The sequence below is a fragment of the Felis catus genome, chromosome F2, assembly GCF_018350175.1.
Source record: "Felis catus isolate Fca126 chromosome F2, F.catus_Fca126_mat1.0, whole genome shotgun sequence".
NCBI lineage: Eukaryota > Metazoa > Chordata > Mammalia > Carnivora > Felidae > Felis > Felis catus.
In genome coordinates, this window is record NC_058385.1 from 80,200,001 (window position 1) to 80,219,354 (window position 19,354).

Genomic DNA, 19,354 nt, shown 5'->3' on the forward strand with positions numbered 1-19,354 from the left:
TGGTTTGTTTTTTTTTTTCCATCACAATATTAGACATCCTTGTACACCTCTCTTTGGGATAAATACTTAGAAGTGAAGGGTATACGGGGGGGCATGGGTGGCTCAGTTGGTTAAGCATCTGACTCTTGGTTTCAGTTCATGAGTTTGAGCCCCACATCAGGCTCTGCACTAACAGCGTGGAGCCTGCTTGGGATTCCCTCTCTCTCCCTTTCTCTCTACCCCTCTCCCACTTGTGCTCTCTCTCAAAATAAATAAACTTAAAAAAAAAAAAAAAGAAAAAGTAGTAGAGAATATACATACTATTTTAACATATACACCAAACCACATTCTAAAAAGTCTGGACCAACATTCAGCCCCTCTAGTGGACAGTGCCCGAAGCAAACAGCAGGCTGCAAATGACACAGTCATGCTGCACCGCCCACCCTCCCACCACTTGCGCGCGTGCACGCGCACGCACGCACACACACACACACCCCACAGAGTGATCACTTCTGCAGTGTCCTCCCAGGGCCACATAACAGAGCCCAAGGGAAACAGAAGGAAAGGACAGTCAGAAGACAAGGAACACACCTTCTTTCTGTAGTCTGTCCTGGGCTACTGAGCAGAATGCTGCTGATTTTGACCCCCTAGGAAGGCTCCCAGGCGGCAAGGCCCACACAACCCAGACCAGCGCCGCGCTCTGACCATCCTGGGTGACCATCTCTGTACCCACAATGATACTGGAAGCCTCTGGGGAAGAGGTACCTTGCCTTATACTCAATCCCTCCTACAGCAGCCACTCAGTGAACAGTGAGGGATGGGATGGCCAGACACAGAGGGCACATGAGGCCAGGACTCACTGTGACTCATCGCAACACAGACAGACGGCATGTTTCACTCAGCCTCGCACACAGCTTCAGGCTGAACCTCCTAAACATCTACCACATGCACTACACGGAGTTTTAAGAACTCAGAGTTAAGACCTGGTCCCTGCTGCCCAGAGACAGCCGTGCGGAAGGAAGGACAGGCTGTGAAGACCGTCTTCACAGTCAGACCACAGGCTGAGCTCCGTGCTCGTCTGCCGCCTTCCTGCTCCGCCCCGAGCTTCCCTCCGGCAGCGCACGCCTGGGGTCCTAGAGGCTGCTGGCTGGACTCTTCCCCACGAGGAACACCGACGGGGTCTAGCCTGCCCACACCGCACCCCCGGTGCCACAGTACCTGCCTCACGACTGGAGGCTTCATAAATGCTGGCTGGTCATGCTGGAAGCAAGGTTGGAAGAAGGATGGATTGAGTTAGAAGGTGTTAGGATTAAGTGAAGGTGGGTTTTGGCAGCACCAGAACTTACACCCAACTTCTCGCTATGCTATTCTGGTTGATAACAATCTTGGGATTGGACCTTAGCCAAAGTCCACCAGAAGGAAGAGTGAAGTAGAGAATTCTGAAGGCTCACACATTTAAGTAGGCAGCGAGGCTCAGGCTGGCCCCCAACCCAGGGGGAAGCAAGGCATGCCGGTAAGTGGGCCGGCCTTGGCCACGAAAACGCAGTCCGCGCCCCACCTTTATTACCTACTTGTGTGACTTGAGGGAATTTCCAAATACTGGGTGACTTTAGAACCTTGTGGACGTAACTCCAAGAACGTAGCAGTGCAGTCAAAGACATCGCGTTTCAATCACCAGCAGCCTTTTCCTGCTGCCAGATGACGACGTCTTAGTCATGCCTCCTTCATGAAAGGAAACGTCCTGTACAGTGCGGTTCATCACCTAAGAGCCCAAACGCCACCACATGAATAAAAAGCCCAGAAATGTGCGTGGTTACTCACGCCTCCGTGTTCCACCTCCCAGAGTGCGTTCACATCACTGATCCACACACATGTTTGTCTCCAGGAAAGTCAACGACGCACAAACCCACTCAGGGAGAGTCTCAGAGCACAGAAGACACTTCCAGTTAAAAAAAAAAAAAAAAAGGGTGTTTAAACCAGCCGTGCCCAATGTTTTTGTTCAGAAACACGTTTTTTAGTAAGCACATGTTTTAAAGGATCTTATATGACCGTCGAGTACGGTCTCTTTGGAGCCATACCTTCTTGGGATAAATACTCAGAAGCAGAACTGGTGGGTCAGAAGGTATATACTATCTTTATTCTAATATTCACACCCAATAACCCTCTAAAGAGCCTGGACCAATGTGTACCGGTCACAGTGAGCAAATCCGACTGTTTGGTTTTATAGATAAGGGAACTAAATCCCCAAATATTCTTTCTCTTACAAAGTTTGTAATCAGGGAAAAAAAAAAAAAAAAAACATTACAGCAAAGAGCACTTTAGAGGGCACTATCACAAACTGGGAAACCAATTTAAGTTCTTAAACTGCAACTGAGAATCTGATCTCTGATCATGACAAAGTAATTGGTATTGAACTTATCCTTCTAGCCTCAACAACTACAGAACTAGAGAAAAACAAGACAGCTATTTCCGGCATTGAAAAAGAGGCAGTTTGAGACTGTGATTATTGAGGGAAGGGAAACTCGTGAGGTAAGCCACACATCCACTCCGCCTGCGAGCGGTTTACAAACCACAACACGGGAGGAAGGTGCAGCAGAGAGGACAGTCTTGTTGCACTGAGGGGACAGGGAGGACAGTCTAGGACTACAGAAGAAGTTGGGATTTGTGGGCAGGGTACCAGAGAAGAGAGCAAAAGCCAGATTCCCTCAATGTAACACACGTAATGTTCAACAGCAACAAAAACGTACTATGTGTGTAAATAAGCAAAAAAGGTGATATGTAATCTAAGGTAAAACCCGTCAATAGAAACAGATCCCGAAATGACCCATATGTTGTAATTAGCAGACAAGGACTGCTCATACATATGCTATTACTGTAAGGACATTCAAGAAGTCATGAAGAAAAAGGTGGGAACAATGAGTGAACAGATGGGGAAACTTAGCAAAGGATATAAACTATGAAAAAGAACCAAATGCAAAAGCTAAAACTGAAAAGCACACTATCTAATTGAAAAACTATCATTAGACGATTGTACAGAAGACTGGAAGCTACAAAAGGGGCGGGGGAGGTAAAGTGATCTTAAAGACATCAATAAAGTTACCTGAATTGAAGAAAGAGGAGGAAAAGATTTTTTTTTTTTTTTTTTTTTTTTTTAAATCACAGGCTCAACGATCGGGAGACAACATAAAAATGGCCTAGAATACACATAACTGCAATCCTATAGAGAAGAAAATGGGGCAGAAAAAGTATTTGAAGAAATGATAGCATTTCACCCAAATTTCATGAAAGACATCAGCATTCAAATCCAGAAAACACCAAGAAGTAAAAAGAAAAATAAAATCGCAATTAGGCACCTCAAACTGCTGAAAAGCAAAATTAAAACAAAATATTCAGAGGCAAAAGGACAAATTACGTACAGGAGAAGTACAAGAAGAAAAGTAAACTGAAACTTCATCTGAGATAATGAAGATTAAAATTTTAATGAAGATGACAACTTTAAGGTATTAGGGGAAGAAATGTCAATTTGGAATTCAATATCCTCCAGCAAAATATCCTTCAAAGATAAGGAGGAAATAAACACATTTGTAGATCTCAAAAAGGTGCTGGAAGAATTCATCACGGGCCCACCTGCACAACAGGAAGGGCTAAAGGGCATTCTTCAGGCTGGAAGGGAACGACGCCAGGTGAGAACCCGGATCCGCAGAGAGCCAAGTAAGGCTCATTTGTGGCTGAACAGACCATTTTCCCAATTTCTTTAAAAGAGCAGCATTGCACCATGGAATTCATAATGAATAAAGAAGTAAAATGCATGACAACAATAGCAAAAGGACAGAGGAGTAAGTAGAATTATATTACTATAAAATTCTCACAGGGGAGTCATCTGGGTGGCTCAGGCAGTTAAGCGTCTGACTCTTGATTTCAGCTCAGGTCAAGATCTCACGATTTGGGAGATTGAGCTCCACGTGGCGCTTTATGCTGACAACGTGGAGCCTGACTGGCATTCGCACTCGCTCGCTCTCTCTCTGCCCCAGTCTCACTCAAAATAAATAGATGTTTAAAATAAAAGAATAAAAAACACAGATATAGAAATTTAAAAAAATAGCAACCACAAAAAATTAAATTTAAATTTATGTTACATTTAAGCAAACGTAACATACCCGATAAAATCAAGAAATAAAGGAAGTCCCCATGATATGATATCTACAAGGGACACACTTGGAGTACGTACACACACAGGCTGAGGGTGTAAAAGCTTGTACAAAGTTGTACATCAGCTAAACAGCAAGCTTAAGAATGGCCATGAGATTGTATAAATAATCAGAATTACAAAATACAGAGAACACTTCCTAGTGATAAAGGGTTCAGTTTATCACAGAAGACAAAAAATCATAAAAATGTGTACCCCTAATAACAGAGCTTTGAAACACAGCAAACAAAAACAGTACTAAAGGGAGAAACAGACAAAACCCACACCATACTCGGACAATACGACGAGGACGGAGATAAAGAACTGTCGTGACGCTACAGACCAACGCCAACTACTACTCAAATCCCCACACCCGCCAACCACAGGACACACATTCTCTTCAACCGGATGAATAACACTTACCAAGATAAATCACATACTTAGCCATAAAATAAGTCCCAACAGATTTCAAAAGGCTGAAATCTTACAGAGTATGTTCTCTAAACTTTATGGTTATGGTTTGTGGAATTAAATTAACAATCAATATCAACAGGTACCAAAAACAAAACAAAACAAAACAAAACAAAACACCAAAGAGTTAAAATTTGAACACATCTCTAAAAACAACAAAACCCCATAGATTATAGAGAATTCACAAGAAAATGGAAAATATTTTGAATTAAAATTAGAATGTATCAAAATCCGTGGGCTATAGCTAAAATCAGGCTCAGAGGGACATTTATAGCTTTAAACAAATGGATTGGAAAAGAAGGAAGGTTTAAATTTAATGATCTAACCTCAAAATGAATAGAAGGATAATAAATATCAGAGAAAAGAAAACGGACAGACGGGTGGATTCAACAAAAGAGAAAAATCAACAAAGTAAAAAAGCTGTTTCTGTGAAAACATGAATATCATTGACAAACCCTAGCAAAGTTGATCAAGGTAAAAGAGGAAAAAGACAAATTTAAAGTATCAGGAATGAGGCGCGCCTGGGTGGCTCAGTCGCTTAAGCGTCTGACCAGCTCAGGTCATGATCTCGCACTTCATGGGTTTGAGCCCTGCGTCGGGCTCTGTGCTGACAGCTCAGAGCCTGGAGCCTGCGTCCTCTCTATCTGCCCCTCCCCTACTTGTGTGTGTGCGTGTATGTGTATGTGCGCACGTGTGCATGCTCTCTGACAAAGTCAGTGGAACATTTAAGAAGGAAATTATACCAATCTATCTTTCCTCTCGGGAGTTTTGGGAGGAGGAGGGAACATGTCCCAGCTTTTCACAATGCCACATGCCCCTGCTATCAAACCTAACAAGAAAAGTACACACCCATGTCTCTCAGGAGCAGAGGCACAAAAATTCACAACAAAATGCTAACAAAGTACTGCAGTATATAAAAATAATAAGTCATGACTAACGATGCATATAAAATAATACATCTTAACTCTGAGAAAATCCAGCCACTCTAACATAAAAAAAAATCAATGTAATTAATACACCTCATTAATAGGAGGTAGGAAAAAAGGAAGAAAAACTATATGATCATCCCAAGAGATGCAGACAAAGCATTTGACAGAATTCAACACCCGATGATGAGAATACTTCTCAGCAAATCAGGGAGGGAACTCCCTCGGTCTGATAAAGGGTCTCTAAGAAAATCCTGTGACTAATAGAATACACTACAGGCGAGAGAATGAATGATTCCCCCTTAAGAGTGGAAACAAGGCAAGGATGTCTGTTTTCACCACATCCATTCACCATTATTTATAGTGGATTTCTTAGCCATTGCAATAAAGTAAAAACTAAAATGCTTTAGAAACTGGAAAAAAGTAAAACCATCTTTGTTCAAAAGTAACAAAAAAACTTTTTTAACATCTTGAAAGTGCACAATTAAATGGTTTTAGTATATTCACAGGGTTTTTGTCTCCCTTAGAGCACCACAATCTAGGTTTTGAACATTTGTCATGACTCCAAAAAGAAACCCCGTACTTGTCAGCAGTCACTCCCTCCTGAGAAACTTCCCTCGTGGACAGTGCAATTTTAAAGTACAATTTGTAGTAACATCAAAGAACACAGCACACTTAGAATAAACAAAACCGAAGACCTCTATGATGAAAAGTACGAGTAAGTTCTGCAAGAAATTAAAGTAGACCTCATGAATGGAAAACATAGCCATGTGTGTGGACCAGAAGATTCAACAGTATCCACTTTCCCCAAATTTATCTACAGTTTCAAAGCAATCACGATAAAAAAAATTCCAGGGAACTTTCTGGTAGCAACTGACAATCAATTGATTTACCGCCCCCCCCAAGGGGGCCCAGGTAAATCGATGGTGAAAGAAAAGTCTTCTCAACAGACCCTTACCTCCCACCACAGACAAAAATTAATCCAAGATGGATCACAGGCCTAAATAAAAAAACAAGCCCAAATTGTCTGCTTAAAAAACAACAACAAAAAAAGAGTACCTGTACCCTTCAGATAGGCAAAGATTTTTTGGAGAGAACACATAATATGGTAACTATTTTCAAAATTTTATAGATTGGATGTCAACAAACTTACAAAATTCTGCTCATGGAAAGACACCATTTAGAAAGTGAATCAGCAGGGGCGCCTGGGGGGCTCGGTCAGTTAAGTGCCCAACTTTGGCTCAGGTCATGATCTCATGGATTGTGGGTTTGAGCTCCACGCTGGGCCCTGTGCTGACATCTTGGAGCCTGGAGCCTGCTCCAGGATTCTGTGTGTGTGTGTGTGTGTGTGTGTGTGTGTGTGTGTGTGTGTGTGTGTCCCTCCCCTGCTTATTCCTTCGCTCTCTCTCTCCTGTTCTCTCTCAAAAATAAATATTAAAAAAAAAAAAAAAAGTGAAATGACAAGCCGCAAACCAGGGGAAAACACTCCCAATACTACAGACCTGGACCTTAAATATAGTAAAAACTCCTACAAATCAGGAACAAAGAGACAAGCCAGGGAAGAGGCTTCGACAGACACTTTATCAGAAACACTACGTGACACTATATAACGTGTAAACATAATGTAATTATGGTTATAAGCACATGAAAAGGTGCTCAACTCACTAGTTACCAGGAAATGGAAATTAAAACCCCCAAAGAGAAACCATGAGACTGCAACGCGAAACTCCAGGAGCCTGGCCGTCCCCCGTGCTGAGCAGGACGGGGCGCGCAGGCCCCACGCCACCCGCGGGAGAATGAGGCGGTGCGACCACTCTGGCGGCCTCTCGTGCAGCTAAGCCTACACCCACGCTGGGATCCAGCAATTTCCCTCCCGGGTATTCATCTCAGAGAAACGAAAATGCACGTCCCCAAGACTGGAAGAACAACGTTCATCGTGGCAAAGCCCAGACAGCCCGAGCATCCGACAGGAGAATGAATAAAGAAATCACGAAATATTCCTCGGCGATAAAAGTAAGAGGCTATTAATACACGGCAGTGCGGGTCAGTCCCACAAACACCAGGCCGAGTCTAGGGAGCAGGTGGGGCGAGACGATCTCACAGGGCAGAAAGGGACAGAACAAAGGGACGCGGAGCACTGGCCTTACTTAGCGCTGGGATCGATGGAGAGGGCAGGAGGCAACGGGCACGTGCACACGTTCGTCAAAGCTCACTTGACAACTGTATCCAGACACAAGGAAGCACACAAAACATTTTTCAAAAAGGAAACGCCAAGGGACACCTCCGGGGAAGGAGCTGCCGGAACGGAAGGGTCGATTACTTTAACGCCGGGACCCGCGTCAGCCGGTCGAGACCGATGAGGGATGAGAGGACGGAATACCTGTTGACTCTCCTCGGGCATTTCTCCGGCTTGATATCCAATTCATAATGGTAGATGTCAATTTTTGGAATGTCCATTTCAAAGAAGTTGGCCTGTAACTTGATTGTTCTCCCGGAGGTCCCGAAGTCGGGTCTGGGTGGAGGCTTGAAGGCATATCCTTGGATGGGTGGCGGTGGCGGCGCAGGAGGCGCGAGCACTGGAACGGCCAAGAGAACGCCCGTTACACAGAGAAACACCCGCTTTCCCAGAGCGCTCGCGAGCCCCTCCTGTGAGTGACCCGCCCCTCCCAGCCCTCGAGGACCCCCGCTGTCCCACGTGCCCCCCCATACGCTCATCCTCGCCTCCTCCTGCCTTGTGTCCACCCGTTTCCTGGGAAACCCTGACCCTCGTGCCCCTGGCCCTGCCAGGTCTGTGCCTTCACCCAGACCCCCTAACTGCCAGGCTCCGGGGACCCTCTGCCCTTCGGTGACGCGTGACACTACACCATGCCCTCCCTTTCGGGGCTGTTGCTCCCTTGCTCTGCCCAGATCCTAGGAACGTTGGGTTTTCTCTCCCCAGCCCCCGTCATCTCTCATATAGGCTCACAGACGGTTGACGCTGCATCCACAATTAAACCACAGTTCGTGCCTCCATCGGTGAGGCCGTGGCCCGCCCCCTGCCATGACCTTTCCCACACGATCTGCACGCACGGCCGAACACACAACTGTCTTCATTTTACCTGCTTCCTCTGGAATCCATCCGTTCCTAACCATCCCTCTCTGCCCCTGCTCGGGGCCCCGTTTCACCCTGACAGGCAGTTAGGGAAGCCTGCTAACGGGGTCTCGGCATCCAGGCAACCCCCCACCACTTTCCGCCCTCCAGGCCAGAGGGTCCGATCTCCACGGGTCCAAGCACCTCCACGGCTGCCCAGCTGCAACAAGGAGCCCTCACGTCTGCGAGGTCTGGCCTCAGCCGGGTCTCTGGCCGCTCAACCCAAGACCTCCTCGACCCTGAGGACCAGCCTCACTCTTCACAGCTCCCGACTCTTCTCCTGTCTCTAGCCTGCCTTGCTCACATCTCCAGGATAAATCTGCCACGCTGAGCTGGAATCCCAGCCGCCTCTCCAGCTGGACCTGAGCGACTTGAGGACGGTCTGCCTCCCCGAGGGCCTGAAAGCACCTGGTGCACAAGAAGAGGCCAGAAACAGCTGGTCAAGCTCCGGAAGCTGGGGTTCAGACAGGTAAGGGAGGGATGCCAAAGTCACTCAGAAAGCGTCCTTACAATGGACCACCAAAGTAGGAAGGAGGATGTTTAGGACCTCAAGAGACAAGAAAGCCGAGCCTTCCTGACATCAACACGCGTGCACGCACCCGGCCACACCTGGCCCCAAGCACCACTCCCCACGTGGCAGCAGGTATTCCAGCGGCTTCGGACGGACGGCTGTGTTCGGGTCGACACGAGGACTCCACTTTCCACGCGATCTCTCCCGCCCCTGGAAACCACAGCTCACCCCTTCTCTGCAACGGACCAATGCCACATTTCCACAAAGGAGGGGGTCTCAACCCAAACCAATTCTTTACTTAAAATGTACTGGAGGGGCGCCCGGGTGGCTCAGTCGGTTGAGCGGCCAACTCTTGATGTCAGCTTAGCTCATGATCCCAGGATTGTGGGATCGAGCCCCAAATCGGACTCCAAGCTGAATGTGGACCTTGCTTCAGATTCTCTCTCTCCCTCTGCTCCTCTCCCCTGCTCATGCTCTCTCTCTCAAAAAAAAAAAAAAAAGAAAAAAGAAAAAAAGAAGAGCTGGGGCGCCTGGGTGGCTCCATCGGTTAAGCGTCTGACTTCGGCTCAGGTCATGATCTCACGGTTCATGGGTTCGAGCCCCGCGTCGGGCTCTGTGCTGAGAGCTCAGAGCCTGGAGCCTGCTTCAGATTCTGTGTCTCCTTCTCTCTCTGCCCCTCCCCCACTCACACTCTCACTGTCTCTCTCTCAAAAATAAACATAAAAAAAAATTTTTTTTAAAGCGCTGTAGTAACTCACTGCGTATTTGCTGTGTATACTGACGTTCCTTCTTTGCATACGAGAGACGAGAAAGATGGGGCAACGTTAATTATCAGAAAAGGAGACAATGCCAACAGGGCACTACCCATATGTAACTAAAGGGACGAAAGTCATCAAGGCGGTGTCCCTCCTTCATTCCTATTTAAGCCATTGATTTAATCAAGGAATGTTCCCTCCTGCCCCCAACCCTCCCACAGACAGTAGAAAGAAACTTCATCCCAGTTCAAATGTTCAGCAATTCTGTTAGTAAAGTTCAAACTGCCGCTTAGAAAAAAACCAATTAAAAATTTTTCCAATAACAGAATACTCTTAATTTTTGCTCACGTTTTCTTTTTTTTTAAATCCTCTTTATATTAAAAAAAAAAAATCCATGTACTTTAATCCCTACTGACATTTACTAGAAACAAATGACGGCTACTAAAAATAAGCTGTTTTTACTGCATTTATGACCTAGAAAAACCCAGAGTTCTCGAATTGTTTTCTGTCTTGTTTTTGATGAGAAAACATGCTTAAAGGTTATTAATCTCCCTGAGTTACACCATCCGGAAACCTGCAGGTCTGTCTCACTGAGCACCTACGACCCTAGAGAATGGTATCTACAGACCTGCACACAACACGCCGTCCCTGCCACAGCATGCTCGCATGTCCCTTAGGGGCTGGGTGATGCGCCTGGGACCGGGGAGACAGATATAACCCACGTGTCACCTCCCAGGACAGTGTCTGAGTGTCATCTGACAGATCAGGCGTGTTTACTCCTCGTAAGCGCAGCTCACACGCGATCTTTTGCACTACAGACCCTGACCGCGTCCGGGGGTGGGCTCCACTCTCGCCCAGCTCTGTCCCCTGAGGAGAGCCCACTAGCACATGGTCCCCGCTCTCAGGGGACGCCTAGCCAGTGAGGGGAATCTTGTGAATACAGGAGCGCAATTAAACCACAGAAGTGACACCTGTGCCCCAGGAAACGTCCAGCCACAGAGCCAGAGGCGTCTGGTGCCCAGGGTCCATTCCAGGAAGCAGAGTCGTATCTGCACTGAAGGGCTCTCCAGTTTACGAGGGGCTTTCACATACTTCACTGTGTGTCACAGTCACGGAGCAAAGGTGCTCCCTTTGAAAAGTGAAGCCGTCCAAGGCTCAGACGGCAACAGAGAGTGGTGGTGCCCAACTCTGAGCCAAGACTTCCTCCTGCCACGAGCAGCCATCCGGCCCGGCAGACGCGGGTGATTTTACTTGCCTCCTATCTAACCGCTGGCACAGAGATGCCTGGAGCCCAGTTCTCTGCTTGGACCTACTTCCCCCACCTGCAAAGCACGAATTCCTCACACACGTGCCATGGAAAACATGGAAAACTGTCCACTGACTTGTATTAATGAAAGCAGCAGAAAAAAACGCAATGGTAACACATTCATGAAATATGTAACTTCACAAGATATTTCTTCCTTGCGTCTAGCTTTTAAATTTCTTTTTAATGTTTGTTTATTTTTGAGAGAGAGTGTGAGTGGGGGAGGAGCAGAGAGGGAGACACAGAGTCGGAAGCAGGCTCCAGGCTCCGAGCTGTCAGCACAGAGCCCGAAGTGGGGCCCGAACCCATAAACCACGAGATGATGACCTGAGCCGAAGTCAGACGCTTAACCGACTGAGCCACCCAGGCACCCCGCTTCTAGCTTTTAATAATGAAAATACTGAGAGCTCATGGGAAGACGTATGGAGTATACAATCACAAGTGAAAAAGCTCTAACAGTTTTCAAAGCAGAGTAGGGCGAGGCCCCAGCAGCTTTATTTTTTTTAAGTTTGTTTGTTTATTTATTTTCAGAGAAAGCGAGCACAGCAGGGGAGGAGCAGAGAAAGGAAGAGAGAGAATCCCAGGCAGGCCCCATGCTGTCAGTGCAGAGCCTGACGTGGGGCTCGAACCCATGAACTGCCAGATCATGACCTGAGCCAAAACCAAGAGTGTGGCGATTAACCGACTGAGCCACCCAGGTGCCCGGAGGCCCCAGCAGTCTTACGCCTCCCTGCCCAGCCTCAATCCTAGGAGAGATCTCAGATCCGTTTTTGTACTTTACAGAGAGTCAGCCTCGAGCGTGGAGCGCCAAGACGAGCGGGACTCGCGAACCAGACGTCAGAGAGGACCCAGCGCTGGTGACGCTGCCCAGAAGCGCCCGTGTGTGCGGAAGGGGCAGGACGGCACACGGGGGTAAGGTCACTCTCGCGGGACGGTCAGCTCTTGGCCCCAACAGGTGGACGACGTTCCAGCGTGAAAACCAAATGCTGCCGGAAGCCAAACGCTGCACAGCACACACACCTTCACCACAGTTGACACAGACTGACTCTGAAAATTAATTCCAGTATCGCCTAGAGATGAACTGTCCAAGCACACCCGGCCCGCGGCCCCCTTCCCCTCACCGGTTCTGCAGCAGGAACAGAGTCTGACTGCAGATACGCCACAGCGCGGGGCAGCGGGGGCAGGGGGACCAGGGGGACCCCGAGCCCACCGGGCCCGGTACTGGCGAGCAGGGGCTCCGGAGAGGCGCGGTGCCTGTCGTGGCCTCCGCAGCCACGGGCACCGTCAACATCCACTGAGTGAGTGAGAGCCCGAGGAGGAGGAGGAGGAGGAGGAGGAGGAGGAGGAGGAGGAGGAGGAGGATCTGGGAGCCACCACAGCGCGGCCATGGCTCCGAGGGTCCGCTCAGCAGGGACCTGGCCCCCAACCCAGCCCTGCAGGAAGACCCCACCTCCGCCCCAGCTGTGGCCAAGCGGCCAGCCCGTGCCAGGCCAGGCCATCCTCCCGACCTTCCAGGTTCTCCCCCTCCCCAGCTTCTCCATCCTTCACCGAGAAATCCGGCTTCCAGCTTCCCGTGAAAGCTGTGCGGCGACGCCCAGGCCCGCACCCTCCGCCCCCCCCCCCAAGTGGCCGCGCCCCCCGCCTGTGGCTCCACAGACAGTTCCGCTGGGAACCGTCGGCGCTCCCTCCACACTGGGGGGGCAGGATCCGGGGGGGACGGAAGGGCAGCCCCTCCCTTCTCACCCAGGAGCCCCGGATGGTCCCAGCTGGAAGACACCCAGTTGAGGGGGAGGGCGACTGTCGGCCGTCACCGACTCCTCCGCCAGCCCCCACTCCCGACGGGGCAGGTCCTGGGGGCAGGGCGCCCGAGAGCCTGAAGGCGTCAGGGAACGCGGGCCACGAGTGTGTGAGGAGTTGCTACCCATAAGTCAGCACGTGTGTTTAAAAGATCCATTTTCAGAGCCACAACTCAATCAGTGAAAGGGAAGCATAGTGAATGAGTAATCGACTTCCTGTATGAGTAACTGGGCCGCAGCAACCAGGAAGTTTGGGTGTTTTTTCCAGAAGCCATGGAAGGCTGGCTTGTCCTGGCGTTTGAAGCGAGGCTTCTGCGGGACGGCGTGGTCCTAGAGAAACCCGCCCCACGGGGTCCAGACTGTCACCAACCTGTCAGAGGAGGGTCCCAGATCAGGCTGTGGGACCCTGGCCCCGGCAGCCCCCTCGGCAGGGTGGAGCTCTGGTCCCACCCTCCGCCTCCGTATGGGACGGAAACGAGGGACAAGGAACTGGGGTGACCAGAGGAGACAAGTGAAGGTCTGCTGGACGTCCTCAAACGGGTGGGTGCCCTGGGTGGGGGTGGGAGGCACCCCAGCAGCTCAGGGCCTATCGGCGCAGGCCTCCATGAGGACAAACCACCAGCAGTGACACTGCTAAGAACTTTCTCTCGGGGCTCTGCTCATATCCAACTCACTACCTTCGGTGTGGCAGGGGTAACAGACTCTCAGCCTTGCAGTAAAGGCAGGCAAGCGGGGTACAGAGGACCTGGGGTGGGGGGGGCCAGGTCACAGGTGGGTCCTCAAGGAGCAAGTGGGCAATGTTGGGAGGTTCCCCTGCCTGCGGCCACCTAAGCACCCCCAGCAGGCAGGTGGAGGAGGGCAGCGGCTCTGGGCTCACAGCGCAGGGGCTGGGGCGACAGCTCCAGGCACCGGGCAGGTGCAGGGGAGGGGCCAGGAGGGCACCAGTGCCCGTCGTGCCCAGCAGGAGGTGTTGCAGATGGGCTCCGGGCAGGCTGGGGCAGGGCCTGCTGTGGAGATCTTTCAGGCCCCTGAGAGAGTGATGCCCTAACCCCACCGAGAGGCCCGTGGCTTAGGCTTCAACCCACACAATCACCTTTCTTCTCTCCTACCTGGAATTGGGAGGTCGCAGAACCGAGGATCCTAAGAGACACTCTGACCCCTTTGCTATATGATGAGCACTGTGGCAGGAGCAGGGTACAGGTTTCAGTCTCCTGGGGGAGAGGAGACACGGCCGGCCACACTAGGGGGGCGCCACAGCACAACTTCACACACAGCTAGGAGCCCCTCCGAGAGGAAGAAGGTGGCTCCCTGCCAGAAAATCCCACACGCATCTTATCTGGTGAAGGATGGACCAGATAACTGAGAGCTTGTTGGGGGGGAGGGGAGGGGCACCCAGGATACCCCACCCCTCACCTGTCTTCTTCACCTGGCTAGAGATCATGGAGCACCTTCTAAATTTTTTTTTTTAATGTTTATTTATTTTTGAGAGAGAGAGAGAGAGAGAGAGACAGACAGACACAACATGAGTGGGGGAGGAGCAGAGAGAGAGGGAGACACAGAGTCCAAAGCAGGCTCCAGGCTCCGAGCTGTCAGCACAGAGCCCGACACGGGGCTTGAACCCACGAACCATGAGATCATGACCCGAGCCGAAGTCAGATGCCCAACCGACTGAGCTACCCAGGCGCCCCTCACGGAGCACCTTCTAAAGCAGCACCTGCAGGTGACGGCCCCCTGAACCAATGTGTCTTTGCCCGCAAAGGTAGACACAGGCTGGGTGACTGCTCTCATCTACTGTAGTTTTTAGAACAGAAGATACAGAAAAACACGGAGAAAACAAAAGGCCACCGGAGATGGTCCTGTTGAAATGTCGGTCTTCTGCATACCCACAGGACACAACATGTGCACCCGTGCTAACACGGAATCATGCAGACTTGTACCGGCTTCTTTCATTGAACATCATATTATGCAATTCTCCGAAATGAATCTTTAATGACCACATTACTCACTGAGCCATCTCCTGCGGATGCATTTCAGTGGTTTCCAAATTTTCACTTTAAAACCGAAATGCTGTGCCGACGACCCACGTAGAAACATCTCTCCCTACATCCTCGAGAGGAAGCAGGGGCCAGCGGGAGGGCTCAGTGCACAGGCGGGCCACCCTCCACAGCTTGAACCACGTGGCTCCCACCGCGTCTGCCTTCTCCCTGCGCCCTCCTGGCCCACCCTTCTCCCTACACACTGAAAACACAGCCCACCTTCACCCCTCCGGGCTCCCAGCCTCGAGAACAATGGACTCGCTGACCAATTCATCTCCTCAATCGGACCCTAGGCTGCAGGCAGCAACCCGGAGCACCGGGGGGGGGGGGGGGGGGGGGGGGGGGGGGGGGGGGGGGGGGGGGGGGCAGGCAGAGACAGAACAGAACCAGGGCCTAAGCCCAGATTCTGGGCCTCAAGGTCTATAGGACGCGAGCCAGCAGTGCTCCCCTCCCAGTGCTGCTGCGGAGCCCCACCCTGCCACCTGCCGCCGTCCCTCACCTCCGCCCTCCCTGCTACCCCGCCCAGCAGGTCAGAGGCCCCCTGACCACTGGCACGCCATCACCTCAAGGCTCGGCTGGGGACGCGTGCCTCCTGAGCCCGCACACAGCAAACCAGGCCTTGGGGGCGTCCCGGGCTCCCCACCACGCCGAGGGCCCTTCCAGGACACATCGCCAGGAGCTCCCAGCCAGGGATCCACGCAGCCAGCTCAGAGGGTCTGCGAACAGGACGGAGCAAGTGACACATAGCGCTTCTTTCCATTATGAACACGGACACGTGGAGACACTGGGACCCTCACGTCATGTGGCGGCTGTTACACACACCACGGAGCAAGTCTCAATTCACGGCTACTTCCAAATCATGAGATTTATGAGGCCCGCTGGTGGACCGCTTACAAAACGTGGTACCGTTTGCTGTCATATTCTGATGACTGTATCTCGACATGACCGGCTTTCCTGGTCATCCTACACATTTTGTTCTGTGCCTTGAAAAACAGGATTCTGGTAAGGGATCCGCCCATCGCCTTCACCAGACTGACAAAGGGGTTCGTGACCCCGCATGCCTGAGAACCGCCCGCTGTCAGGGGACGGCACAGCCTCATCTGGAAGCAGAGGAACTGGTGTCTCAGTTCCTCCCGGTGTCTGTGGCCCTGCGGAGGGCGGGCGGGTCTGCGGACAGCACCGCGCCCTGCGGGCCTCAGAACGGGGCTGTCTCGAGGCCGCCCCAGAGCGTCTGTCCCTGACGGGACGTGGGCTCACGGCTCACTGGCTGCCATGCCGGCTCCCCAGGCCCGTCACGCAGGCCGCCTACCAGGCAGGGGCTCGGAGTCGGGCCTCGGAAAGCACACGTCCCGCTGCGGACTCGCGGCACAGCCTCGTGTTTACGACGCGAGGCCAATCTGTGTCCCAGGACCCGAGCTACACGCGGGCTCAGGAGTCAGCTCGGGGGAGGCCGCTGTCCCCAGCAAGTCCGTCTGGTGACCAGCACGGAAGGCAAGCAGCAGACAAGCATGGCTGTTCGGAGAAGCCCTTCGTTTCTGCTGTTTTCTAAATCCCTAAGCAGGTGGAACGGAATTTTCAAAATCCCTGCGTGACCCATTAGGCCTGGGCACACGCGGGCACACGCGGGCACACGCGGGACCACGTGGCTGCGCCCCCACCCCCACTGCCCGCCTGCGGTGGGGCACCAGCTCACGCCATCAGGCCAAGAGCAACAGCCCCGACCACAGATGACACATAATAAATAGCAGAATTTGGGGCCGGGAGTCACCGTGGAAACCGAGGAGAGTCAGTCACCCTTCCTTCCCCAACCTGCTCTGAGTCACGGACCTCGAGCCCGGCTCCAGGCGGGTCTGGGGCTCTGCCTGGGGGTGGGGGTGGGGAGAAAGAACACCGAGAGGGGGGCTGAGACTTCCTGCCCCCCCACCCCCCGCAGGCGGCGTTCCTTCCACTACGTCTTATTAGGAGTCCAGGACGTTCAGAAACAAAAAGACCTAGGTGACCCTTGGCTCCTGGGTGACTTAAACGTTCCTCAAGAAAAATCTACATCACAGAGTCGCTAAATAAATGCGGAGTCTGGCTCTTCAATTAAGCAGCTTTGGTTGCTGGCAAGCGAACCACTGTACCCCCATCTGTACTCGCCACGGGGCTGGCACAGGGCACCGGAGGGAGCCCGGCCGCCCAGCACCCGGGTCTCGGTGGGACTGGGGTATTTGAAGATTTGCCACCAAATGCCATAAGGCTACCGTATAGCTCTTTCCAGAACCTCCAAGTGAGCATGAGTATCAGCGTCCCATAGCCTCTATTTTCCTTTTAGAATTCTGTGTGCGTGGTATTGGGCATCGGCCAGAAACCATGAAGGCAAAAGAAAGTGACAAAAATAGCTCAAGGCCATCCAGCCCGTCCGTGCCACAACGTGGGCCAAGCCGGGCACGGACATCAGCTCCCTCACGCTTTTGGACATCTCTTGAGGAGGGAAGAGGGACTTGTCAGGGTCCCGGCCAGGCGGTGGCCGAGAAGGGCCACACCACCACCCAGGGCCGGGGGGGTCTCCCGCACACCTTGCTTTCCCCACAGGCTAGAAGGACGGGTTCTGACACTGGCCGGGGCACAGACCGCAACGCGGATGCTGTCAGACCAGCCCTCTCCCGCTGCACCCAGCACGCACGGCTGCCGCTTGGCGAATTCACCTGTTGCCTACCCAGGCGGGTCTCGCTTACGGCCGCCCAAGCCGACGGAGCTGCATTACACACAGTCACGGCAGCCTTTCCGGTGAAACGAACGGAGGCAATCTCAGAACGGAGCACCAAGAATGCAGAAAGGAACATCTGCTCCCGTCAGCTGGAGAGCAAGTTAAGAGGACACACGCTCTGCAGAACTACAGTGCGAGACCCCGGGCGGCCAAGGAGCCAGCTGCGATCAAAAACAAAAACAAAACCAGACCTCGCCCAAGTTCCCAGAGGGATGCGTTTTTATCTGGCCAGACGCCCAGACAAGGTGCTTGTGCCCTGACATCCGGTTCAGGCACCGCGGCCGAGAAGAGCCCAGCTGGGACGCGCAGACACCCTGTACGGGCCCTGGTGCCCGGTCCCCAGACCTGCGAGGCTGGGGACGCCCCTGAGGTGGGCGGAGCCTAGCAGGGGTGCCGGGTCACTGTGTAGGGGGGCTGCACTCTCGGCACACTGGAGCCGGGCGTCCGTGCTCAGGGCTCCGCTGGCCCCACCGGGGCGCTTCGGCGTGACAGTGACCGTCAGCCCAGAGGGCAGCGGGCTCAGAGGACACCCCAAGGCCGGCGCAGACCCCGACCGCGAGTCCCTGCCTGGGAAGTGGGAAGTGACGCCCTCCCTTTCTCCAGCAGGAAGATGTGTCCACACCCCAGGGAGGCGCTCCCGTCCGCTCCTCTCCCTTGGGCATGTGTGCCCAGTGCCTCCCGCCCTGAACGAGGATGAGGGGAGGAGAACCCAGACGAAACCCCGGGCAGACTCGCAGACAAGGTGGCGGAAGGACGGCCCTGCGAGGAGAGCAGCCAACCGTGGAGTCACAGAGCCCTTCTCTAGAAATGTGTCACCTTCACGCGGGCTACAGTTCCTGTAACTCTTCGTTTCTTCCCCTCGTGGTAAAAACCCTCTGGGAAATTCCAATCTGTCGCCCGGTTCTTGGCCACGCCCGAGAAAGTGGCCCTGAGAGGCAACCCCGAGAGGGAGGGGCCAGTCGCTCTGGGGGCGAGGGGACACGGCCCTGGGCAAGGCAGGTGTTCCTGGGTGACGGTGGGGTCCTGGCCGGTGCCCAGGGCCGCGCGCAAGGCGAGGGGAGTCGGCAGGAGGACTGCCACCAAAACGCCTCGCTCGAGTTTTGTGGTTGAACGAGTACCAGTCTAAAAATACTTTAACCTCGTTTTAGCGAACAAAACAGCACGTACAGGATACATGTCACACACGTAGCTTCAGGACGAAGCACAAAACAAACATCCAACCACCCTCATGCCAGTGACTAACAAGGTTATTCTCTATCTTCACTGCAAACTCCCAGAACTTCACCCACAAAAGATTTTTAAATAGACTTTTGTGAAAATCCAACCATCATTTCAAACACTATTTCTTTGAGAAATGGTCCCCAAGCCACCCCCATGATCTGTAAAAAGAAAACTTCCCCATAAAAGTTGTTTTAATAAACTTTCCCCCATACATCAAAGATGTCCCCTCTGACCCGCCATCTGTCTTTAGCCAATAATATTACACATACTGTAATAAGTCCAAGGAGGAAT

The 19,354-nt window shown here is 52.1% G+C and overlaps 1 protein-coding gene across 4 annotated transcripts in view; it reads right to left on the bottom strand.

Moving 5' to 3' along the window:
- The window catches only part of AGO2 (argonaute RISC catalytic component 2), a 116,646-nt gene that overhangs the window by 57,182 nt on the left and 40,110 nt on the right, over nucleotides 1-19,354 (bottom strand). For 3 of the 4 annotated variants that reach the window (XM_019823195.3, XM_023248472.2, XM_019823197.3), the window contains exon 2: nucleotides 7,943-8,138. The exons of the other annotated variant lie outside the window; for it this stretch is intronic. In XM_019823195.3, the coding sequence (XP_019678754.1) occupies nucleotides 7,943-8,138 (196 nt within the window). The remainder of the gene's footprint in view (nucleotides 1-7,942; nucleotides 8,139-19,354) is intronic. 4 annotated transcript variants of the gene reach the window in all.